At 42.0% G+C, this 26,200-nt stretch overlaps 1 protein-coding gene across 1 annotated transcript in view; it reads left to right on the top strand.

Annotated features, from left to right (window-relative positions):
* Positions 1 to 39: 39 nt before the first annotated feature.
* TBXAS1 (thromboxane A synthase 1) overlaps positions 40 to 26,200 on the top strand; it is a 265,207-nt gene continuing 239,046 nt past the window's right edge. The window contains exon 1 of the mRNA XM_070948077.1: positions 40 to 137. Coding sequence (XP_070804178.1) covers positions 40 to 137 — 98 coding nt within the window. The remainder of the gene's footprint in view (positions 138 to 26,200) is intronic.

Raw genomic sequence — 26,200 nt, 5'->3', positions numbered from 1 at the left:
TCTGCCCGTTTGACCAGGGTGCTTCTCCAGTAGAAGACAATGGGATTTACAGATGTCTTGAGGCTTGACTTTGTTGGGACTAATGTTATAACAGCCACACTGACTTTTCTGGTGATAATGTTGGTTCTCCTTGCTTGGTAAGTGGATTTATGAGTTAAACTTTCTCAAATACAGTTTAAAGGAACAATGAGATCATGACTGTTTGGTTTCCAAACTAAACTTATTTTTGAAGAACAAAATCCACAGACCTTTGTGATACTATCAACTTAAGGAAGACACTGTCCATCTCAAGAAGTGGATTCAGGTCTGCAAAAGGTTACCTCTGATAAAGATTTTAAAATAATTCCTTTAAAATAATCTAAGACAGTTGAATATATGTGTCTATGGATGTTTTTGCAACAAAACATGTTATGTCATATTAAAGACTAATATATTTGTGAAATTAGAAAGAGTTACATTTATAGTTGCAGGAATTCAACATCATTATCAACTGGTTGCTTGTTTGAAACTACGGCAGTTAAATTTTAATTAGACTCCTCTTCTATGAAAGAGTTTCTGTGTTGATGCTGGTGTAAACTATTCTTTGTACCTCTGATTCAAACATGTCACTCAACATTATTTCCATAACAATATGTGGTTTGTGATTCTTCTTGACATAAATGATTAGAATAACCAAGGGCCTTTTATGCTATATTATTGAGATCAATTAATAGAAGGAAATAAAGAAATTGATTGACTTAACTTTTTTAAAAAAACGACCAAAAGTAAAACAAAATATATTGAAAACTCATACTATGATTAAATGACTGTTCTAAATGCTTTTAAACTGGGTAATTGTTCTTTTTCCTTTTCCTTACTCCAAGTCTCCGTAGGAATTAATTTATATTTATGTGATTATTTTGTTTCAAAATAATGGGAATGAAATGAGTAATAGTTGTCAGCTGGAAATATTTCTTCTGATACATCTCTGCATATAAATTTTACTTTTCCAGCTCTACTATCTTCTGTTATCCAAATATTTTCTGCTTTATAATATTCCTATAAATCATATCTCAAAACCCACAAATTCATAAATCTTTATGGAACTACCCTCTTCATTCCCATACCTGTGAATCAATTTTTATCTTGTAAACTTTTTAGGGTAGCCTCAAGGTTCTGTAAAGTGCTAGCATATAGTACTACTGTTAATAATCGCTATTACTGTTGTTATCATTTATTATTTTACTGTATTTCTGTTCTTCTGAGCACATTTGGAATTTTGAGAGCATGTCATAGGTCTCCTCCCAAAACAGCTATTGTTGGGACATTTATTCACAATGGTGGTTACAGGACTGTCATACAACATTCATTTACTATAGTAGACCAGTTCTAACTATATAGGATTCTGTGTATATCACTCCAATGCAACATTTCTTTGTTTTTGTTTTGTTTTTTGTAGGTAAGTGGACACTTTTCCACATATAACACTGAACCAGTTCCCTCCATCCTCATTTTGTTTTTCTAAAAATGCCAACTGAGCCTTGGGGGGAACTTTGAAAACAAGATGCTATAGGTTATGCTTTCCTTTGTAGCATGACAACTTTCCATTTTCAATTAAAAATTAAAGTCAGAGTAGGGAACCACCTGGCAAATATCATATAAAGTGTTTATAGATTCACTGGTGTTCATTGGCAGCATAAAGCTAACTCTGCTTTAGTGATAGAAGGCTAACTTGGGTCCTTTTTTGAAAAATATTCCCTTGCATTCCTAGATTTTCCCAAAGCTACTTTTTCCAAGGAGAATTTATTTTCATTACTTTGGGGGTCTAATGTATTACTCATACAGGAACACAATGTATGTCTAAAGCTGAGAATATGTGGATTAATGTGCCTAGGACAATTGTTTTAGGTGACTCTTGTTTAAGGAGGGATACTTTTTTTAGTAGTCCTTCAAGTCAGCAGTATTTTGCAAAAATTAGATCATTTTAAGCTGTTATCAAGCAACTGGATGAAACTGTCCATCTAGATCCGTACCAGTCGGGCTTCAGGCCGGTTTACAGCACGGAAACGGCATTGGTCACATTGGTTGATGATCTCTGGAGGGCCCGGGACAGGGATTGTTCCTCTGTCCTGGTCCTATTAGACCTCTCAGCGGCTTTTGATATCATCGACCATGGTATCATGCTGTGTCGATTGGAGGGGTTGGGAGTAGGAGGCACCGTGTTGTGGTGGTTCTCCTCCTTCCTCTCTGACGGTACACAGTTTGTGTTGGCAGGGGGTCAGAGGTCGACTTTGAGGCGCCTTGTTTGTGGGGTGCCGCAAAGGTCGGTCCTCTCGCCCCTTCTGTTCAACATTTATGTGAAGCCACTGGGTGAGATCATCCGTGGTTTTGGGGTGAAGTGCCATCAGTAGGCTGATGATACTCAGCTGTACATCTCCACCCTGGACCACCCCAATGATGCCCGGTTCCTGGAGGCCGTGCGGATCTGGATGGGGACAAACAAGCTCAGACTTAACCCTTCCAAGACCGAGTGGCTGTGGTTTCTGGCATCCCGATATAGCCAGCTCTCCATTGCTGACTATTGGGGGTGAGATCCTGACCCTCTCAGAGAGGGCTCGCAACTTGGGTGTTCTCCTGGATACACTTTAGAAGACCATATGATGGCTGTGGCCAGGGGAGCTTTCTATCAGGTTCGCCTGATCTACCAGTTGCGTCCCTTTCTGGACCGGGATGCCTTGCGCATGGTCACTCATGCCCTTGTCACGTCTCGTCTGGACTGCTGTAATGCTCTCTACATGGAGCTCCCCTTGAAGAGCACCCAGAGGCTCCAATGGTCCAGAATGCGGCCGCAGAGGTAATTATGGGTGCGACACGACGCACCCATGTAACACCTCCTGCGCGAGCTGCACTGGCTCCCGGTGATCTTCCGGGTGCGATTCAGGGTGCTGGTTACCACCTTTAAAGCGCTCCATGGCTTAGGACCTGGGTATGTACGAGATCGCCTTCTGCCACTGGTAGCCTCCCACTGGCCAATATGCTCCCACAGAGAGGGACTCCTCAGAGTGCCGTCAGCCAAACAATGCCGACTGGCGACACCCAGGGGGAGAGCCTTCTCTGTGGGGGCACCTGCTCTCTGGAATGACCTGCCCCTGGAGGTTCATATGATCCGCGACCTTCGTACCTTTCGCCGTGTCCTTAAGACTCTTTTGTTCCAACAGGCCGGGCTGGCTTAGAATATGAATTTTAAATTGGGTTGTTTGTTAATTTTTAACTTTGTGGGCCAAATTTTATATATTTGTTTTAAATTGTTTTTACATTTTGTGAGTTTATGTGTGTTTTAACATGGCTGTACACTGCCCTGAGTCCTTCGGGAGAAGGGTGGTATAGAAGTTTAATAAACTAACTAACTAACTAACTAACTCTAAAGAGTCTTGGTTTCTTGGTTATGATAATTGTGGTTTTGAACTTTTTGGTCCACTATCAACCAACAAATAATGCTCTGATTTGGTTTTGAGCCAATGTTGCAGTTATCGAAAAGGGATGGATGGGTGATGGATGGATGGATGGATAGATGGATGGATGAATAATAGGTAAGCATGAGGATATAGATGCACTGAAAATACTTTAGGTAAAGATAAAAGTTTCCCTCACACATATGTGCTAGTCATTCCCAACTCTAGGGGGCGGTGCTCATCTCCGTTTCAAAGCAGAAGAGCCAGTGCTGTCCGAAGACGTCTCTATGGTCATGTGGCCGGCATGACTAAACACCAAAGGCGCATGGAACGCTGTCACCTTCCCACCAAAGTGGTCCCTATTTTTCTACTTGCATTTTTTACATGCTTTTGAACTGCTAGGTTGGCAGAAGCTGGGACAAGTAACGGGAGCTCACCCCATTATGCAGCACTAGGGATTTGAACCGCTGAACTGCCGACCTTTCAATCGACAAGCTCAGCATCTTAGCCACTGAGCCACGGTGTCCTGATACTTTACTGAGATTTAAATGAAAAAGTATTAAGTTATCAATGCTTTTGAACTTTTGAGGATAACAAGCGATGTAGTTCCTCATCTGTAGTATTATTGCTATAAATAGTACATTTTAAAAATCTTTAATTGAACAGGGAGATAAGTTGCCACTGTCTGACCTTGGTGTGCTTATTCCAGTTATGGCTTTACTTCTCCTGCTTGTGAATGCCTTGATAAAATTAATGCAGGAATTTGCCTCTCATTTAAAGTTTAATGTACCGTAAGCTTTGCATTATGAAGAAGCTGTCACTGCTTTCAGACATCGTTGTTCAAAGTAGAGTTTCACCAGCTTATCTAAACAAACCTAAGTGTTTGAAATGTGGAAATAGAGTTGTAGCTCTCTCTTTCCTTCCCACTCCCCCTCCCTCCCTCCCTCTCCCGTCTCTCTCTCTCTCTCTTTCACGCACACACTATATGTGTATGTATAGGAGGGATACATTTCAAATTTGCTTGTTTCATAATTCTGAAATGTGCACTTAATGAAGCTTGTCTGCATGCACACATTGTGACCTTCCCATTTTCTGTTTGAGATAAAGCCTCCCTCCATCCTTTTCTGCTTATTATTTCAGTCCAGGTGCTAATCTCACTTTTTCATATACCGAGACGGCGGGTTCAGATTCTGTTCTTTATCTGATCCTGCTTAAAAATGTCTTCTGTTTCTCAGCAGAGGTGGCAATGAGCCCCTTCTCTTGGACTGTGACTGTACTGCATTAGACTACTGGATGCAGCTTTCCGGTGTTAAGTTCAACACCCGAATAGTGCTGTGATATGTCTCCCTTCTCAGTTTTGGAAGATTAGCACAGGCAGAGCTGGGTCTTAAATGGCCTCTTTGTTAGGCACATGTTGTGGAATGCCACGCTTTAAATGATATGCTGGCTGATAGAAGAGGTTTGTGAAAATCAACCCTGATGTGCCTGGGCTAATGCTGGTAGCAAAACATTTGCGTCACTTGTCATTTACCCTGCAAAGATAACCTTCGTGCTTTTTGAGTGAGCAACTTGTTGGCTGTTGGCTGTTGTATTTTTGTCAGCTCTTTGGTTATAGAACTGAGTTTCCTTGTATTTTTTTTCTTAATAGAAATCGCTTAGCTTCGTCTCTTTTATAGTAGAGGAGAATATGCTATTACGGTAGTAACTATATTCCATAGAACCACATAGCCAGATTTTGGGCTTACAGATGTTTGTTTGGCAAATGGGAGGAAAATTCCCACCTTCCTTGCTAACCATGAGATATTTTTTTTGCTTCACTGCATTTAGTGGCTGTGTGGAGAGACCACAGGGTAGTTACAGAACCCATTATTTACATGCCACACCACCAATGTACTGGCCATTTCTGACTAAAAATGTCAACAGGAAATATCTCTGCCTCAGACCCTAAAGACTAGTTGCCAAAAAAACCCATCTTTTCCCCATCAGATGCCCTCCAGGTGTGCTGGAGCGACAATTAGCAGAATTCCGGGCCAGCACATGAAGCCAAAACTGAAGAGACCTCATTTTGACTTAATTCAAGAATATACAGTAGTGTACCACAAGTTTTCTATGGCTTATCTAATTTTGGCTTAATGTGTTATAAGAGCCCAGTCAATGTGGTTTTTAAATTACATATAAGTTTGGGCACAGTTTTATGATCCCAGAATCATACTACCTCCTTTGATAGTAAAAAAAAAAAACAAGTTGGTTCTCTGTTTGTGCAGCAGGAAGCAATTGAAAGATATGCATCACAAATTGGTTAGTTAGCATTAAAAAAAGTGGCTCAATGAAATATGGAAATGTGAGTAAAATAAGATCAATAAATTGTGTTGGAAAACAGATCATTCTATGTCAGCAATGCTACTTTGACATTAGAGGGGACCTAAGAAAATTTGAGATGATAGTAAAAAGAATTAGTTGTTGTTATTAGTTGCGAAGTCATGTCCGACCTCTCGTGACCCCATGGACAATGTTCCCCCAGGCTTTCCTGTCCTCTACCATCCTCTGGAGTCCATTTAAGCTCACGTTTACTGCTTCAGTGACTCCATCCAGCCACCTTGTTCCCTTCTTCTTTTGCCCTTAATCTTGCCCAGCATTAGACTCTTCTCCAGTGAGTCCTTCCTTCTCATTAGGTGGCCAAAGGATATGAGTTTCATCTTCAGGATCTGGCCTTCTAAAGAGCAGTCAGGGTTGATCTCCTTTAGGACTGACCGGTTTGATCGTCTTGCAGTCTTATAACCAGAGCTAGAAGCACAAGAGGAAGTTATGAGTGGTTCTGTCATACAGGTAGTCCTCAATTTGCAATCACAATTGGGACTGGAATGTCTGTCACTAAACAATGTGGGTCATTAAATGAATCACACCTACTTTTACCACTTTTTTGCCACAGTTGTTAAGCTACTCCACTGGTATTTTTGTCTAGTTCACATAATTAAAGGTATATTTACAAGCAGTCCTCCATTTCTGTCCAAGGACAATTTACTATGCAATTAAACAAAATCTACAGCACTATCACTAATATAGTAGCTCAGTTAATATCAATAACACAATTATTCATTGAAGCAGCATTGCTTAAAATATAGCATCCTTCCAGTTTTTTAAAATGCAAATGATTGAAATGCCTGCCATAATAAATTTATATTCACTCAGCACTTTAAGACGTACCACTGTAAAGAATTCCATCACTAGGACAACAGACAGTAAAGTCTCTCTTTATTGCCATCAATCTAATCTCTGATGTGGTGAGAAGAGTTTTAGTGAAAGATTTTGAAGCTCAAATAGATTGGAGGAAGTGTTCTTTAAGATACTTACCATGTTTTCCCGAAAATAAGACCCTGTCTTATATTTTTGTGAACCCCAAAATAAGCGCTTATTTTCAGGGAGGTCTTATTATTTTGGGGCGTGTGGCGCAAGACGGGGCTCCTCTTGCTGTCTTACCTGATTTCCAGCTCTGTCTCCCTAACCCTAACCAGAGGAAATGGCGGGGACCGGCTGAGCATCCGTTTAAATATTTTTGGGGAGGGCTTATTTTTTGGGGGGGGGGGCTTATTTTGGCGCATGCGCTCAAAAGTCCAATTGGGTTTATTATCCGGGGAGGTCTTATTTTCGGGGAAACAGGGTAGCTCTCAAGTTTTAGATCTCAACATCAAGAAATTGGTAAGCAGTGTAGAACTCACAAAACGGATGGTATTTATTCTCAGTAAGACACAACAATCCCCCCAAATCTTGATTTCTGTGTTGTGTTTCAGATTATGTCCAAGGGGCAATGCAACGCATTCAAGTAGCCCAAGTGACATGTTTTTAAAACATGGATCCCTCTTGATGTTCCTCTTGCATATTTGGTATAGACTTTGTTTCTTTGTGTAAGTGGAAACATAGCTCTGAAAATTGTAGCTTAGCACAATGGCTGAATCTAACAGTAGAAAGAAAACACAGCAGCTTGAAATAAATAAATTTCCTTCCTCCTGTTCTTCATCTATACTATCCCAGTATAGATGAAGGTGGAAATTGAGAAGCTAATTCTTGGGTGCTGTCATTTATTTGTATTATTATATTACAGAGATAAAAGTACTACAACCTGTACAGATATTAACAGGCACTCCACCAAAAGCAGCTATGCTGAAGAAAGATGGACATATCAACAGCAGACTTCAAGGATAGGATGGTATAGTATAGAGCAGAGGTCTTCAAACTTGGCAGCTTTAAGACTTGTAGACTTCAACTCCCAGAATTCTCCAGCCAGCATAGCTGGGAGTTGAAGTCCACAAGTCTTAAAGTTGTCAAGTTTGAGGACCCCTCGTACAGAGTGTATGGCAATATAAATATGGATATTTATTTATTATTTATTTATTTAATCTGTATACCGCCCTTCTCCAACAGGACTCAGGGCAGTGAGCAGTCATGGTAAAACATAACATATAAAATTTAAAAGCAGTTTAAAAACATTAAATAATTTTGGCTATCCATTTAAAACAACCCGGATTAAAACCAATTTCAATTAAAACCGAAGGGATGGGATCAAGCCAGCCCGGCTAGGTGAAAAAGATGTGTTTTCAGGGCCCGACGAAAAGTCTGGAGGTCTGGTATCATGCATATCTCTGGGGGTAGGTCGTTCCAGAGGGCAGGTGCCGCCACAGAGAAGGCTCTCCCCCTGGGGGTCGCCTGCCGACATTGTCTGGCCGACAGCACCCTGAGGAGACCCTCTCTGTGGGAGCATACTGGCCGGTGGGAGGCTATTGGCGGCAGAAGGCGGTCTTGTAAATACCCCGGCCCTAAGCCATGGAGCGCTTTAAAGGTGGTCACCAACACCTTGAAGCGCACCCTGAAGACCACAGCCAGTGCAGCTCGCGCAGGAGAGGTGTCACCTCTCACCTATATAGGGTAAGAAACAGATTGTCCCAGCAAATGGGGGCTAATGGCTTTTACTGGAATTAAATAAACCATTATTTAAAAACATCCAGCAGAATGTTGTTTAAGTGCCATCCATAAGTGATCAGTGCTGCATAGTGTCCTTACTTCTTAGACCAAGGAGGATTATGGCATTTATGGTAAACTTTTCGTGAATAATGGTTTTAATAATATTAATAATGGCTGAATAAGTTGTTGGTTTGATTTGAGAGGACTAATATGGCCCCTTACGATCTGTGGAGCTAGACTCATCTTAGAAGAATACAGTCTTCAAGGATCTTGGAGAATCTTATGAAGACAAATCAGCTAATATATATATAAGTTTACCATAGCCCAGTGGTGGCAAACAGGTGGCACGCACAGCCCTCTCTGTGGGCACGCGCGCCATCGCCCCAACTCAGCTTAGCTGTGCATGCGCGTGTGCCTCCTGCTGGCCAGCTGGTCTTCGGGTTTCTGCGGTGCATCTGCAGGGTGTGGGGTGCACGCGCATGTTGCATTTTGGGTATGTATGTGCATGTGCGTGCGTGCTTTGGGCACTCGGTGCAAAAATGGTTCGCCATCACTGCCATAGCCCTTGCAAAATTGAAGGTAGATTTTTTTAATATGGGAAAAACTAGAGAACCCAACTAAAGATAAAGATGGTAACGATAAAGATATATATGTGTATGTATCATCATCACTATCATTTTAGCCATTGTATATCCACTGCAGGATGAAGGCCTCTTCCACATGTTTCTAACCTATACGGGTCTGAGGTTGAAATTGGTATTCAGATCAATTTGTTATTGTTTGTTATGTTATGTTATATTTATTGGACTTCTATACCGCCCTTCTCCCGAAGGACTCAGGGCGGTGTACAGCCATATTAAAACACATAGAGATTTACAGAATTTAAAAGATTTACAGAATTTATTAAGACTTCTCTAGTATCAGATGAGAAATTCACAGGAAGAAATAAAATTAATCTTTAAGTATGGTTAAATTTTCTCAAAATCATCATTGCCCAAGTGCTCTGTAATAAAACAATTGCTGTTTATGTTCCAGGATTTCTGGATTCTTTCCTGGAGCTTAAATGTTGATAATATCCAACAGATTCTTTACCCAAACACTGTTTTTTTTTAAGTATGTTATGATATTTCTAAATTCTGTTTCTTGGAAGCAATTATTAAGCATTGGGGGAAAAATACTCCAGAATTCTTGGATCTAAATTATTGTAACAAAAAAAAAAAAAAAAAAAAAAAAATCCAAAATAGCTACGAGTTGGTTTGGTGTTATTTATTCTTCTTTGCAGAAGAAAAGTTCAACATCATATTAACATAGCTTGCTGTTGCCACTACGTATATATAAGGAATTTTAAAAATAGTGGAACTAGCTCCAACTAGAAAATTAGTACAGAGTTGAATCTGGGGGCACTTTTCTGCATTTTGCAGTAGAAGAATTTATTATTTCACATTTGAGGGGAATAATAAAAGTGTCTGAAGGTACGGAGAAGTTTACAAGGTAGCATGGGAAAAAAAGAACAATTTCTTGCTTTTAGGAATTTTCAGTTGAAAAATTGACCAAGGAGCAAACAAGTATGGGAAGGGAAAAGGAGGATTCAGGTTTGGATGGTAATCAATGCAATTATACATTTAAAAAAAAACATAAAGATGTCTCCGTTTCTATTGGCCCATTGGCCCATTTTGTATTATGGCAGGAATTGAATTTGCCAACACTCGGTCCCATTTCTACTCTCTGGGATTTAAAGACTGCATTGTAGAATTCATGTACAGAACGGTGAGACCATAGTTCTTAACTGAAATTACAGAAAATCCCAAATTAATTTTCCAGCATTTCTGGTTAAATTTTTATTTATTCATTTATCATCTTTATATGGCTGCCCTTCTCACATATTACACCTTTTTAATTGGGGGGGGGGGGGGGGCTGAGTAAAATCATCTATCTGAGCAGCTGGAGTGACAATTGGGCCAGATGTATGGATAGTCTGAGTCAATGGTTACTAAATCATGCTATGGTATAGTTTAGTACCTTGGATGAAGTCAACCAACAGGCTTTGTAAATCATGATTTCTGACTTGGCAAATATGTGCATCCAGCCTCTTGTGGCTTATTTAGTGAACATTGGCTAAAATTCATTTTATATAAGAACTTAGCCTGTTGTTTTGCTATGATTTGTTGAACAAGCCATGGTGGCTTGACTCACACGTAACACTGACTTATGTAAAGTCATAGTGATGTGATTTCATGAGCAAACCAAGCCAACTGTATGTTTGTGTGAATCAAGAAATATAAATAAATGTTATACTTCTCTAAACTATGCATGTTAGTCTTTCGTATACATTGTTTTTGCTTTCTTACGGTTGAGATAACTAGATCTTCTCTTAGGAACTTTTCAGCCTAGCTGTAATGTGAAATATGATAATATATGCTATTTACAGTCAATGTTCCTCCAGATTTGCTGTCTTTTTTTAACCATATCCCACCCTGAGGTTTATTACTGCCATAATCTGACCCACAGTTGTTTTACTGAACTGTCTTTTAGTTAATTAGTTCCTTTGTGTACGCACATAAATACATATATTCTCTCTCTCTAGGGCAGCATTGGCAACATAAGGGAGGTGTCACCAAGCATGGAACCAAAGATTGGCTACTCTCTTTGATCCATCTCATAAGAAGTTAGAGCATGCTGGGAAGCAAAATAGTTTCTCTCTATAATTGTACCCATTAGGACACTGTTTTTAAAATGCTTCTGCCCTTGCTCTGGGAGGAATTAATTCTTCTCTATTATTTATCTTTATACATTATAAAGGCATCCATCTGGATGAAGAAAACATTGTGCATAGAAGAACGATTGTTCTGGTTCAATGTTAGCAAAATCTAATTTGCGCCATTCATAGTATTTTCATTAGGAATAATCTAAAATTGAGCTTGTAGTAAAAGTATTAACCATAACTCTCTTTTTTAAATACATTCTTTAAAATCTACTCCAAAGACAATTGGGAGCAAAAATAAATTATAACACTTCCTTCCTTTTTGGCACCCAAAAGCTGCTTTTTGTAAAATGTCTAAACAGTGAAGACTATAACCAGTCGCTAAAGGATCCAAAGGCAACAAGTATTGAAGGTCAAACAATAATGAAATGGAGGAGAAATTATAGCCTTTCTTGTTCTGGGGTGGAATTTTTTTTTTTTTTTTGGTGCATTCCCTGGCAGTAATGAAAGTTCTGTGCTTAAGGAACTTATCACATAACATTTGTGCCTGTGTGAGAGAGATACACGATGCAATTGGAGGTGTCATTCAAGAGGTGTCAACTCGTTTGTCAATAAGGGCGGGTTTCCAAATCGCTGGTAGGCATAAACGAGGCATAAACGAATAAATGAGATGATACCTCCCGCCTACCAACCATTTGGAAACCCGCCCTCATTGACAAACGAGTCCCTAACACAAAGAATGACACCAGACCCACACTCACGAAAACCACACAGGATGTCAGCACCACACATCCACACAAAAAGCAAACCCACACTGATGAGGCACAACCACAAACCAGAAGCCAGACCACAGCTGCATCATTAACCACTTTAAACCCCTCCAATCCATACATGAAGCAAACTGACACCCACCATGAAGATGTGGCACGACCACGAATGCGAAGCCAAACAACAGCAACGCACCTCACCAGCTCAAATCCCCCTGCAACTCAGACTAACCTGAGCACAACCAAGCCCCCACCTAAACAAAACACACTCCTAGCCAGTCAGAGCACAGCCAACCCCCTATCCAATCAGAGCACAGCCAAACCCCCCACCCAATCAGTTCACACCTCCACCCAATCAGAACACAGCCAAGCTCCCACCCAATCAGTTCACACCCCCACTGGCAGTTAAAAGGAAGAAACAGCTGCGATCACACATTGCTCCTAGAAACACGAAGCCGAAAACACCAGCCTGAAGTGTGTGTGTGTGTGTGTGTGTGTGTGTGTGTGTGTGTGTATATATATATATATATATATATATATATATATATATGGCAGGTGAGAAAAATGTCATTAGAAATGTCTATATAGCCAGGAAGCAGAGATCTTCACACCCTCAGGGCCTAGGCTTGGACACAAAGCCAGAACTTCAAGGCCTTACAAAAAGCTTATATAGGGTTGGGATCATCCTCTGAGGTGGCATTATTCCAGGGGGCAGGGCTATGGCAGAGATGGCACATTTCCTAATCTCTACTAGCAGGCATTCTATGACTGGTAGAACCTATAGCAACCCTAGCTTCTTGTTGGGCTCACATTGTTGGTATCCATGTCTTTTAGATGGAGAATGAAGGGAGACATTTGTTTCAATGTATGATCTTTGGGAATCCATATTTGATAGCAGACCATCTCTCCCTCCCTCCCTCCCTCTCTCTCTGTCTCTCTCTCTGACTCTCTGTCTCTGTCTCTGTTTCAGTTATGGACTTTGTCATGTGAGCTGTATGAATTCAAAACATCCTGTTTTCTACAAATGTGTCTAGTGATAATAAGGAGGAAGGGGTTAGTAGGAAGAAACATTATGTACTACTTAGGGAATATCAGTCGAATACAGTTTTCACAAGACTGTATTTTTCACTGTCATATACATTATCTTTGGTTTCAGGAAATATAGATATAAGCAGGTTTACTCAGAAGAAAATCCTGCTACATAAAGTGAAACTTGCTTTCTGTTACAGTTTGGAAATATCACAGCCAGAAGGAAATGGAGACAGAGGTGGGCTTCAAAAATTTTATCAAGGGGTTCTCTGCCCAGTTGCTGGGTGGGCATGGACATGGTGGGTGTGGCCTAGTCGGCTTCCTGCACTGCTGGAGGGGGGGGGATGTTTTTGCCCTCCTCAGGCTCCGGAGGCTTTCCTTGAACATTCAGGAGGGCGAAAATGGTCTCCACAGGTTCTGGCCCTTCCCAAACTTCTCATAGGCCCAATTTTTGCCCTCGCTGAGCCTCCACTTGTGCCCTGTACTTACCTGTATCCAAAACAGGCTGTATGGGGACTCGGGAGAGGAGGGGTGGGCGGGGCCAGCCAGGAGTGGGATTTGGGGGTTCTCTGAACTGCACAGAATCTTAGCTAGAGGTTCTCCTGAACCCCTGCGAACCCCCAGCAGCCCACCCCTGAACGGAGAAGACTAGATAATTCTGCACATTGTTTCTTAGCAATTGATTGATTGATTGATTGATTGATTTTTATGAAGCTGCCCATCTCATCAAAAGCTTCTCTGAGTGACATATAACAAAGCCAAAACAAAAAATAAATACCATTTATCAATTATAAAAATGTTTTAAAACTATAAAAAAAGAACAAAACAAGGGAATAACAGATGGAGGGATGTTAATAATAATGGAGCCACTTCACATTGTATAGCATGAATTTATGCATTGCCATTCATTACAAAAATAAAATAAAAATAAAATGCAAGATATGCAGTTTTCCCCCTAATGGAAGCTATTTCTGCCAAGCTGATAGTAGGTTTCCTACTGGTTTTCTGCTGAAGCTGCTCTGTTTGTCACAGACTTGTGACAAGTACAAATTTTACAGGTGAAATTTACAGGTGAAGTCTTTTTTATCTGTGGACAGACAGAAACCAGACAAAAGCAATACGAGCCATTCAGCTTTGTTTTGTTTAATTTATATAACATAACTTTATTATGTTAAGGTTAGTCATTAGATGGTCCTAAGAATGTTCTGTCTTAAAGAAGAGTATCAAAGTTGGACTGAAAGGCTAAGAACTATGGAAATTGATTACCAATGCATCTTGAGGTATTTTAAGAGCCAATAATATATAAAAGAATCTAAAATAGAAATTTTTGGGAACAATACGGCATAAACAAGGAACAATTGTAATTGGATAAAATATTATTAGGATCGGGGAGAAAAATCATTACAAATATTTATAACTTTCTATTAAGATATAAAATGGAAGAAGAAACAGTGAAAGAAATGATGATAAGTTGGGCTAGGAATTTCAGACACACTATAGAATTGGAAAAATGGGAAACATTGCGGGAGAAAAATATATAAATCTCCTGTGTACTGCTTGGAGTGTCCAAGCCTAGGGCTCTTGTCAGTCAGATATGATGTCACTGGGTTGGAATTTCTTTGGCCATGCCTTCCATCTTCCGGCCGAGCCTTCAGTTTTTCCAACTCAGTCAGAGGAAAGTCTTGTTAGAGTTAGCTCTTAAATTTATTTAAATTTAAAGATATTTTTCTTAGTTAATTTGGCCAATTTCTTTAATTCTTCAAAAAAAAAAAAAACGAGCCTTTTGAATTTGGCTTGGATGGGTGAGTGAGTGAGTGTGAGTCAGCAGCTGAGCACTCTGCAGAGGAGGCTAATAGATCGCTCCCAGCCGGCCGTTTTCTCTAAGTGCAGCCAGGATCACAGGAAAGGCTTGGGGAAGCCTTTTAAAGCATCGGGGAGTCCGAGGCTTCGGATTTCGCCGCGGATTGCTGCAGGAGAGAGAGCGTGCTGACCGCATGGCCAATAGTCACCATTTCGCTGGTGGCGGCCATTTTGTTTGGGCTTAAAGGCACAGCAAACTATTGTGGAAGGCAGCTGGGCGAAAACTGAGAGGATTGCAGCTTTGGAGAGCCAGATCTGCTTCTGCTCACGCAAGTAAACGTGTTCCAGTATTTTTTTCTACAATTGTGGCCTTGGCAACAATTTACTTGGGCTGCCCTTTCTTGCTGCTGCTGCTGCTGCCTGATTATTGTAAAAAAACCGTGTTGCCGGTTTAGCAATTCATTATAAGCCCTGAACTGCGCAGTGAGTAATCCTTTTACATTTGCCTTATTTTGATTGTTATATTGTGTCCATTATGGCCAATAGTAGTGATTCTGAGGAAACTTATGCTCCTCAGCCTGAAGGCTCTAGAAGATTGAGATCCAGCAAGCTTTCTGCTAACACCCAGGCTAATCAATCTAAATCATCTGCAGCTGCTGATAAAGATGCCTTGAGAAGACAAAAAGCTTTAGAAAAACATTTTGCAAAAGCCCAACTGCAGGCTAAAGTTTCTGCTGCTTCTAAATCCCCTGTGGGGTCAGGGGATCAAGGTGGGGCTCCCCATTTTTTTCCCACTGTTATTATAAATCAAGGGCCTCAAGAGGAGCAACCTAACTGGTCTCCCACTATTGTTCAGGAACAACAGGAGTTTCACGCTGTTCCTTTTCAGGAAGGTCATGTCTTGCCTACTGTTCAGCCCACTCCTGTGCCTTCCCAGGCCCCAGATGCTCAGGGCCCTGCTCCCTCAGCTACTTTTACGCCCACAGCAGCAGGGCTCCACCCACAGGAGCCTGCACAGCAGGTTTTGTCCTCAGACTTACATTTTGCCATTGTGCAAACCATTACTCAGGGCATTGATGAGGCATTAGCCCAGAGGGGTTTTCCAGCTCCTGCTCACCCAAGGCCTTCCAGGGCAGACCCTGCGACTCAGCCAGCTAGACATAAGGATTACAGGGAGGAATCCTATCAGGATTCTCAATCTATTCACAGTGAAGATTCCCTGGTAGGTGAGTAGGTGAATTTGAGATGTCTGGGGATGAAGGCCTTTCTCAGGATAAGCCTACTTATTCTGGTTTATTCAAACCTCACCTTTTCAAAACATTATTAATGAAGGCTAAGATGACTGCTAATATGGGCCAGGTGGATAAATCTACTTCTGCCCCTAGGGATTCTTAGGATTTGTGCGCCAGCCTGTTTTCAGAACAGGTCACTACTCAGGAGATTATCCCATCTCCACAGTTCTTTGTGGATACAATTAAGAGGCAATGGGAACACCCTATTTCTGTTTCTCCTCCTAGTGGCATGGATAAGAAGTTGTTTTCTGTAGAGAAGGAACTTGAGGATCTTCTCCAGATTCCTACTGTGGATTCCCCCTTGACTAATTTGGCTTCGGCCTCTATTCTTCCCTCTGATAACGCAGAAGGATTGAAATCTGAGGATAGGAAGGCAGATTTGGCCGTGCGCAAAACTCATCAGGCCGTGGCTTGGGCGATTAGATCTGCTACTGCAGCTTCCTTCATGGCCAGAACTTCACTCCTCTGGTTCAAACAGCTTCAGACCAGGGTTTCCCCTGAGGATACCTGCCTGCAACAGGACCTTAGTAAGTTGATTGCCGCTACTGAATACACAGCTGATGCCTCCATTACTGCGGCAAAATTCGCATCCAGGGCTTTAGCTTCCAATGTGGCGTCTAGACGCTTGTTATGGCTACGCCAATGGCAAGCAGATGTTAGGTCTAAGGGCCGGCTGGCAGCTGCACCTTTTAAAGGACAACAGCTGTTTGGTGATGTGTTAGATCCCATCCTAGTAGAAGGGAAGGACAAGAGGAAGGTGTTGCCACAGCTGAATAGGAGATATGATAGGAGACAGGCTCCTTACTATCGTAGGCAGTCCTTTCGGAGTGCGGAGGCGGGGTTCTCCGCCTCCCAATCTCAGCGACCATATTTCCAGGGAGGAGATAGACCTCATGACAGATCAGGATTCCGAGATAGATATCGGCAATCACAGTCCAGACGCCCCTACAGGGGTTCAGGGGGACACCCCTATCGTCGTTCCAAGTGACTCTTGGGCCCACATTCCCATTGGCGGCAGGTTGAAGGTGTTTGCCGACCAGTGGAGGAATTCCATCACGGACGCATGGGCTTTACAAACTGTGACTCTCGGACTAACACTAGAATTTTGTTCCAGATCCCCTCATCGTTTCATTCAGTGTCCAGTTCCCAGGGATGCCACCAAGAGGGCCATGATGGAGACTGAAATTCAGCATTTGCTGGATATCGCTGCCATAGAACCGGTACCGATTGGTCAAAGGGGTTTCGGATTCTACTCCATACTCTTTCTGGTGCCAAAGAGTTCGGGGGGCCAAAGGGCTATTTTGAACCTGAAAGACCTCAACGTTCACATTCAATACAAGAGGTTCAAGATGTATTCTCTGCATTCGATCCTGGGAGGCCTCAGACATGGGGATCTCTTAACATCAATAGACCTCAAGGAGGCTTACCTTCATGTGCCCATAAGGTTATCCCACAGGAGGTTTCTCAGGTTTGCCTTTGCGGGCCGTCATTGGCAATAACGGGCCCTTCCCTTCGGCCTATCATCAGCACCCCGCACCTTCACCAAATTACTAGACGTGGTGGCAGCTCGTTTGCGGGCCCATCCAGTCCTCCTGCAGTGTTACCTGGACGATGTGCTGATCCAGTCATCGTCTCCCAGTCAGGCACAGCGAGACCTTCATCTTACCATCCAGACCCTGCAGGATCATGACTTCTCAGTAAACTGGGAGAAAAGCCATCTGACTCCATCCACCAGACTGGTGCATTTGGGGGCGGTAATAGACACCCAGTTATCTCAGGTGTTTCTGTCGCAGGAATGCAAGGACAGCATCAGACAGTTGATAGGGCAGATTCAGGCGTCTGGCACTGTGCCCCTTCTTCTCCTGTCTCAACTATTGGGAAAGATGATATCTTGCCTTGCCATAGTTCCCTGGGCTTGATTTCATACCAGAGCCTTACAATGGTTCCTACTTCCCAGTCAGAAGTCAGGGAGCAGCAATTCTCTAGGCAAGGTCAGGGTTCCTCTGCAGGTGCTTCGCTCCTTGGACTGGTGGCTGTCGGTAGCCTTGGAGAAAGGATGTCTGTTTCGGGACCCTCCCAGACTGGTCTTGACGTCGGACACCAGTCTCTTCGGTTGGGGAGCGCATCTGGGAGCCTCCGTGACGCAAGGGCGTTGGTCTCAGGAAGATCTCCAGAACGACATCAACTGGCTGGAGCTGAGGGCAGCGCACCTGGCGCTTTGACACTTTCGGGCCGGGCTGTCAGATCAACATGTTCTACTTCTCACAGACAATGTCATGGCCAAGGCGCATGTCAACCGGCAGGGCAGCACCCGTTCGAAGGTCCTCATGCGCGAGGCGAGGCAGCTGTGTCTCTGGGCGGAACGACATCTTCGGTCCTTGAAAGCAGAACACATCGCCGGGACGTCCAACTCCACAGCGGATTGGTTGAGCTGGACTACAATAGACCAGGCCGAATGGCGTCTTCACCCGAACCTGTTTCATCTCATCACTGTTCGTTTCCGGGACCCGATCCTGGATTTGTTTGCTACCCCTCAGAAAGTTCATCTTCTGAGGTTTTTCACCAGATTTTGGACTCCAGCGGCCGAAGGGGTCAATGCCCTTCGCTGCCCGTGGCCAACCGGATTGCTGTACGCATTTCCCCCGATTCCCGTGCTCCAGAAGGTGATCGGGAAGATTCTGGTGGAACAGGCGGAGGTGTTACTAGTGGCGCCGTACTGGCCGAGACGTCCATGGTTCGCAGACCTCATGTCCCTTTCGACGGAGCGCCCCTGGAAATTGCCACCGCACTGGGTCTCCCTCAGTCAGGGCACTCTTCAACATCCAGACCCTCAATGGCTCCAATTAACCGCCTGGCGATTGAGCGGGAAGCTCTCCAGAGGGAACACTACCCCTCCGAGGTAATTTCCACTATTTTAGCTTCTCGGAAGCAGTCAACGCTTCGCATCTACCAGGCCACCTGGGCGGTGTTTTGTCGTTGGTGTGCAAAGAATTCCTTCGTACCAACAGCTGCGACGGTCCCACAGGTTCTTGCCTTTTTGCAGCACGGCTTGAAGAAGAAGCTGTCCACTAATACGCTGCGTCGTCAGGTTGCTGCCTTGGCAACTGTTTTACCAGGTGAGGGTCCTATTCCCCTTTCACACCATCCCAAGGTTCGCAGTTTCTTGAAAGGTGCTGCCAACTTGTTGCCGCCCGTGGTCCACGGTTACCCAACTTGGGACCTTTCCCTAGTTTTGCAGGCGCTCACCTCGCCTCCTTTTGAACCTTTAAGATCTTCCACTCTTCGGTTATTCACATTTAAAGTTGCCTTTAAGTGGCTATTACTTCTGCACACAGAGTTTCCGAGTTGGCGGTGCTTTCGGTCCGCCAGGATTTGTGCATTTTTCATCCGGACCGGGTGAAAGTTTAAGACTGGACCCTATGTTTGTTCCGAAAGTTAATTCTTGGTTCCATAGGGCACAGGAACTTATTTTACCAGATTTTTGCCCTAATCCTAGGAATCAGACTGAGAAGCGCTGGCATACCCTTGATGTGCGCAGAGCCTTGCAACGCTATGTCAAAAGGACGGCCTCGTTTCAACGGACGTAGGCCCTGTTTGTTTCGTTTCAGCCCAGATCAATGGGGAAGAAGGTTTCACCATCTACAGTTGGTCGCTGGCCCAAGGCTTGCATCGCATTGGCCTATGAACATCAAGCTCGTCCAGTGCCGCGTCGCATTACGGCACACTCTACTCGTAGTGCGGCCACTTCAGCTGCTTGGGCTACGCAAGCCTACATCTTGGAGATCTGCAGAGCCGCTACTTGGACCTCTCTTTCGCCATTCGTGAGGCACTACAAGTTGGACCAGTTTGCATCGGCCGAAGCAGCGTTTGGGAGGCGTGTCTTACAGAGAGTCCTACCAGCCGAGAGGACCCTGGACCGATCTGCTTCCCTCCCTTCTTCGACTTAGCTTGGGTATATCCCAGGCTTGGACACTCCAAGCAGTGCACAGGAGATTGAACGTTGGGCTTACCTTGAACGTTCCATCTAGGTGCACTGCTGGAGTGTCCAAATCCCACCCTGGCTTGTGCTGGTCCAGGGTCCAGGAGTGGTCGGTTTTGATCAGATGGCGTCTTCCATGGTTCCGGTTTCGTTGAAAAAACTGAAGGCTCGGCCAGAAGATGGAGGGCGTGGCCAAAGAAATTCCAACCCAGTGACATCATATCTGACTGACAAGAGCCCTAGGCTTGGACACTCCAGCAGTGCACCTAGATGGAACATTCAAAGTAAGCCCAACGTTCAATTGACGATGGCAGTAACATATAAAGAAAACATCTATAAAATGTTTTATAGATGGTATTTAACACCAGCGAGATTGGCAAAAATGTACCCAAACTTATCATCCAAATGTTGGAGATGCGGCCATAAATCAGGAACATAGAAATCAAAATAAGAAATAAGTTTTTGAATTGAATTTTGATTAACTGAAAACCAAAAGCATTGAATATTGGCAAGGGAAAAACACCGACTATGTAAATAAATAGGATGCAAATATATATAACAATTTTGGTTACAAGAGTTGTTAAGATGGCTATATAAGACTAAAGGATTAAATAGAAGAATTGAATTTAAAAGCAAAGGCAACTGCCGATGCAGAAAGTTGTAAAACTATTACATAATGTTGTTACATATGTTTTGTATTTTACCGTTTGGTGTATGTGTATGCTTTCTTTGTTCCTTCCTTCCTTCCTTTCTTTCTTTCTTTTTTTCTTTCTTTCTTTCTTTTTCTTTTTTCTTTTTTGTCTTTTTCTGTTACGTCTTTGGTTTTAAAAGTGTAAAGTATTCAAAAAAATTTTTTTTAAAAAAGAAATTTTTGGGGAGTTTACAAGAAATAGCAACTTTTAACAAGGTAACTATTGATAAAAATGAATGTTTGGCCATACCAATGGTGGGTTGCTCCCGGTTTGCACCAGTTCGCAAGAACCAGTAGTAAAAATTTGTAGTAGTTCGGAGAACTGGTAATAACATTGGCTGGCCACGCCCCCAAACCGGTCCCCGGCCCGGTCTCCGCTCGCTTACCCCACCCACCTCAGAGGCTTTTTTTTTTTGACTTTGAAAAGCATTTTTTCTAAAACCTCTTCGGCCAAAAAAATGCTTTTAAAAGTTAAAAAAAAAAAGCCTCTGATAATCGCGCAGCGCAGCTGGGATCAGAGGCTTTTAAAAGCATTTTTTCTACAACCTCTTCAGCTGAAGAGGTTGTAGGAAAAAATGCCTTTAAAAGTCTTTGGCCATCCCAGCTGAGTTGCCTGATCATCAGAGGCTTTTAAAAGCATTTTTTTCTGCAACCTCTTAAGAGTGTAGAAAAAATGCTTTTAAAAGTATAAAAAAAAAAAGTTGGCCACGTCCACCCAGTCACATAACCCCCCACCAAGCCACGCCCACAAAATAAGCCATGCCACAGAACCAGTAGTAAAACCTGGCACCATTAAAAGAGCTAAATATTCCAAAAATAGGGCCCCAAAGAGTGCGTAGCATGTTTATAAGTGTTACCGACAATCTGATAATAGGTAATTTTAAAAGTTGAACACTAAAATAAATCCCTGTATAATTGTTTGACAAAATGTTTCATGGTAGTAATAGCACTTTTAAGGTCTGTGTTGATCTATTTAAAATAACTTGCGGAACATTGTTAAGAAAGCTTTGTTAAAAGATTTGTTGCATAATTCCAAACATTTGAATGGGATCTCAAAACTGATATTGCTAAACTGGGCGCAGAAGACGAGAAGGTAGTTTTTAATATTTTTAGCCTTCACAATGTTGTAAATGCAAAGTATCTTAAAGGAAAGGGAAACTTTTAAAATACAAAGGAAGGGCAAATTCTTTAAAATGTCTGTTGCCTTGTTGCAGATAAAAACATTATGCAAATGTTGTTAGAAGGGGGCACTAATTTGTCTTATCAAATTTTACAGATTTTTCTTAAAATGGAAATCTTTCTGACTTTTTCAATGCTGAATTTAAAAAGCCTTAGATGTCTACAATCTATTGTGGACATTTGTTTACTTTAAAGTGTAGCAGTAGAACCAGCTACTTTCCTCAGGAATTCGGTAGCTAGGAAAAATTTGGAACTGTATATTGCTTCACTTTTCTGTTTAATATAGTAATAATTATTCTGGAAAAAGAAAGCAAAAATAGTACCAATTAGGTCCTTTGGATGCAATGCCAAAACAACTGAGTATCACTTGAACACCATCAGCATTGACAAAATTATCATCTGTCAATAGCAAAAGGCAGCTTTATTTAGAACAGGAATGTCAAACTCAAGGCCTGTGGGCTGGATGCGATCCATGGGGTGCTTAGATCTGGGCCGTGGGGCTGCTCTGGAAACAGCAAAGGATCAGCCCGCAGTGCCTCTACCAGCGAAAACGGAGGGGGGGGATCTGTGTGTGGCCCCTCTAAGCTCCATTTTTGCTGGCAGAGAGTTGCAGAAGGCTGTCCTGGCCGAAAATGCAGCCTGGGGGGCCCACGCACAGCCCCCCAGGCTCCGTTTTCACTGGCAGATGGCTAGCAAAACAAACAAAACAAAGCTGCCATTTTCTCTGGCAGAGGGTTGCAAGAGGCCATCCGGGCCGAAAACGGGGCCCGCACATGGCCCCCCGGGCTCTGTTTTCACTGGCAGATGTCTAGCAAAACAAACAAAATAAAACTGCCATTTTCGCTGGCAGAGGGCTAGCAAAGCAAACAAAACAAAAGGAGAAATGTTTCCCCTTTTGCATTTGAGCATGCAAGAAAGGACACAAAAAGAGAAAGGGAAAGGAAAGGCAAAGACAAAGAAGGAAAGATGGGAAGAGAGCAAGGAATGAAAAATAAGGAAAAGGGGAAGGAAGAAAGGAGAATGAAGAGGGAGGGAAAAAGAAGAAAAAGGAAGGGAGGGAGGGAGGGAGGAAGGGAGGAAGGAAGGAAGGAAGGAAGGAAGGAAATTATAATGAGAGTGAGGGAGGGTTTGAGGGAAGTCATGCATTAGCACTTGACCACCAGAGGTACCTCCAACATGAGTGACGTCAAGCTGCATCAAGCTGGCCATGCCCACTCTGCCCACCCCCACCTTCAGCCAGCCGAGGTCAAACACAACCCTCAATGAAATCGAGTTTGACACCCCTGATTTAGAACAACTTACAGCCTGCAACAATGTATTTAAAGAATCTGCCTATTCCAGATCCCTGGGAAGGACTCGATAAGTGAACAAAAATGCCAGATCTAGTCTAAATATCTGGCTGACTGTGTGATCAACTATGATAATAGTACTTTATTAAATTTGCATGCCTCCCTACTCTCACCAACTCTTTACAAAAAAGTTTTATGATCCTCTGTAGCTTGCATCCAAGCTGGTTCTTGGACAGATTCACCAGTATCTACAGCATAACTGTAAATTCTGTGTATCTGAATAGTATAGCTTCCTGGGAAATATTTAATAATAAGAAATAAAAAATGCATGTCCACATCGGTTATATTTTGGAGAACTTTAGAAAATGTGTTTAAATATCTTAGATTATCCTGTGATTGTGTTATATGCTTGTGAGAGCTACTTTTATGTATTTATTTATCAGATTTATATGGCTGCTTATCTCACAGAAAGTGATTCTGGGTGACTTCCAACAATCCAGTAAAACTAACAAAGCTGGTTCACTTTGATTGTTTTAAATTAAAACAGTGAGAAAGCACTCTTTATTTACCGGATCTTCCATTCCAGAAATATCTAGATAGTCTTTTTCCAAGCAGTCATAAATCTGAAGTAAAACTCTTACCAGCGGTATACACCTTGATGTAAAAATGCAGCTGACCTTCTGACTGTATTGCATAGGGCTCTGAGATAAAAAAAATTATTCTAACGTTTTAACAACTGAAGCACCTGGAGATTTTAAACATTATTTTTTTTAAAAAAATATTAATGTTAACATTTAAAAATTTCAGTCTACTAAGCATGCCTTTCACTGAATGTGACCGCAATCTTAAAGTGTGTGTGTATGTGTGCGTGTGTGTGTGTGTGTGTATAAAAAGTGTTTTTCTATTGAAGCACCTGGTCTACCCCAATATGGGAGGGAGCATACTGCTTCCCTTTCGCCTTTCAGCTCCAATCCAGGAGCCCTCAAGCAGCTGCATTCACCACAAGCCATACCAAATTTATATTTTGCTGATAAAGAATTGAATCCAAGTAAGGGTCTGGCTAGCTGATGAGAGCTAAATAGCTTGAAATGGATCTATACTAGTCTCCATTTATTTCTTTATCAGCAAAATATAATAGATAGATAGATAGATAGATAGATAGATAGATAGATGATAGATAGATAGATAGATAGATAGATAGATAGATAGATAGATAGATAGATAGACAGATAGATAGATAGAATATCAAAACTACAATATAATTGTTCTTCAGTTTCACTCACCATGCAAAGAAATGTAAGAGTGTGTGGGAGAGATGGATTTAGCATCATACAATTATCTTGAAGAAACTACCCCAAGATAATGTTGTTATATGTGGCCTGGCCTTTCCATTTTTAGCAACAAAGAACTCCCTATACCTACCTATAAATAACTGTTCTGAATTCCATGTAACTTACAGAATAACTTACTCCATGAATTTTAATCTTTTTGTGGTGGCCTACGAAATGTTCTTTCCTAGATTTACATGGTCAAATATTTATTATCCTCTCCCTGGCTATTCAATAAATATTTAAACTTTCCCATTGCACTAATAGAAAGTTGCTTTGGGCCAACTTCCTTCAAACTGCTATCCTCCAGGTCAGTGTTTCTCAACCTTGGCAGCTTGAAGATGGGTAGACTAGACTTCAATTCCCAAAATATTGCATCATCGTAGTTATTTATTAAGAAAATTTGTATAGCTGCCCATCTCACCAAAAGCAACTCTAGGCAGTGCACAATAATTGGATAAAAATCGCACATATAAAAACAATAGATATAAAAATATAAAAAAAATTACCCTAAGAAATAAATAATATAAAATACTATAAAAACAAAAAGGGACTCAGTGGCTAAGACGCTGAGCTTGTTGATCAAAAGGTCAGCAGTTTAGCGGTTTGAATCCCTAGTGCTGCGTAACGGGATGAGCTCCCCTTACTTGTCCCGGCTTCTGCCAACCTAGCAGTTCAAAAGCACGTAAAAAACGCAAGTAGAAAAATAGGAACCACCATTGGTGGGAAGGTAACAGCGTTTGGTGTTTAGTCATGCTGGCCATATGACCACGGAGACGTCTTCGGACAGCGCTGGCTCTTCGGCTTTGTAACTGAGATGAGCACCGCCCCCTAGAGTTGGGAACGACTAGCACATATGTGCGAGGGGAACCTTTACCTTTACCTTTATAAAAACAAATATATAACCCCTAAGTGAAGAAAGGATAAAAATGGCCGCCCTGACAATCTTATTACTTTTAGAAAGACTGGATTCTATATAGCAAATCTATCTTCTCATGGTCTGCTCAGAGCCTTAGAATGTCCTGGGTACTTTTTTATTGGGGGTTCTTTCCACATTCTTACCTGTTTTCAACAGCTGTATATTGTTTATGTTCTTTGCCATTGAGTGTTTTACAGGTGAGTACTTAAAAGTTAAAAAAAAAGTTTACATTCTCTGCCTTTTTTTTTAAATAAAGTTTTATTCTGTGTATCTCTTGTGAGATTGGTCTGTTTCTTCCATTTATACTGTGAATGAATGGGAGGGATAGACGTCCTTCTTGAAGACAGGTGATGGCAGGACTAACTACCAGACTGCATGCCAATGCAGGGAGCAGATTTTGGGTATGTAGTTGCAGAGAGCTTCTAGGAAAGGTGATTTAATACCCCCATTCTTTTATCCTATGGGCTCAGCCTTGCTTTAGTCCTTCCCCCCACATAGAAAAGTGGATTTGATTTTGTGATAAGTGATTTATATTTTCTTGACTTTTTTTCTTGGCTGTTTTTTGTATTTGTGCTGGTTATTGTTTCCATTTTGTTTTGAATTGCATGCCTGTATTTTATCACTCTTGTTTTTTTAGGTTGCCTTGGTAATTATTTTGAGTATAAATTAAATGAACAAAAGCACGTCTATCCTTGCCTAATTACTCGTGTACTTTTTTGTGTAACTTTGGTTTACCAATGCTTATGCTTCCGGCTGTGTTTGGCTTCTGGGATTCTACTGCATCCTTCTTACCATAAGATCTCATCATCAAAATTCAGTAACAAACTGGCTGTATGAGT

The sequence above is a fragment of the Pituophis catenifer genome, unplaced genomic scaffold, assembly GCF_029215685.1.
Source record: "Pituophis catenifer annectens isolate HBS135680 unplaced genomic scaffold, rPitCat1.0.hap2 SCAF_7, whole genome shotgun sequence".
NCBI classification, from domain to species: domain Eukaryota; kingdom Metazoa; phylum Chordata; class Lepidosauria; order Squamata; family Colubridae; genus Pituophis; species Pituophis catenifer.
This window is presented reverse-complemented; position numbering and strand designations above follow the sequence as displayed.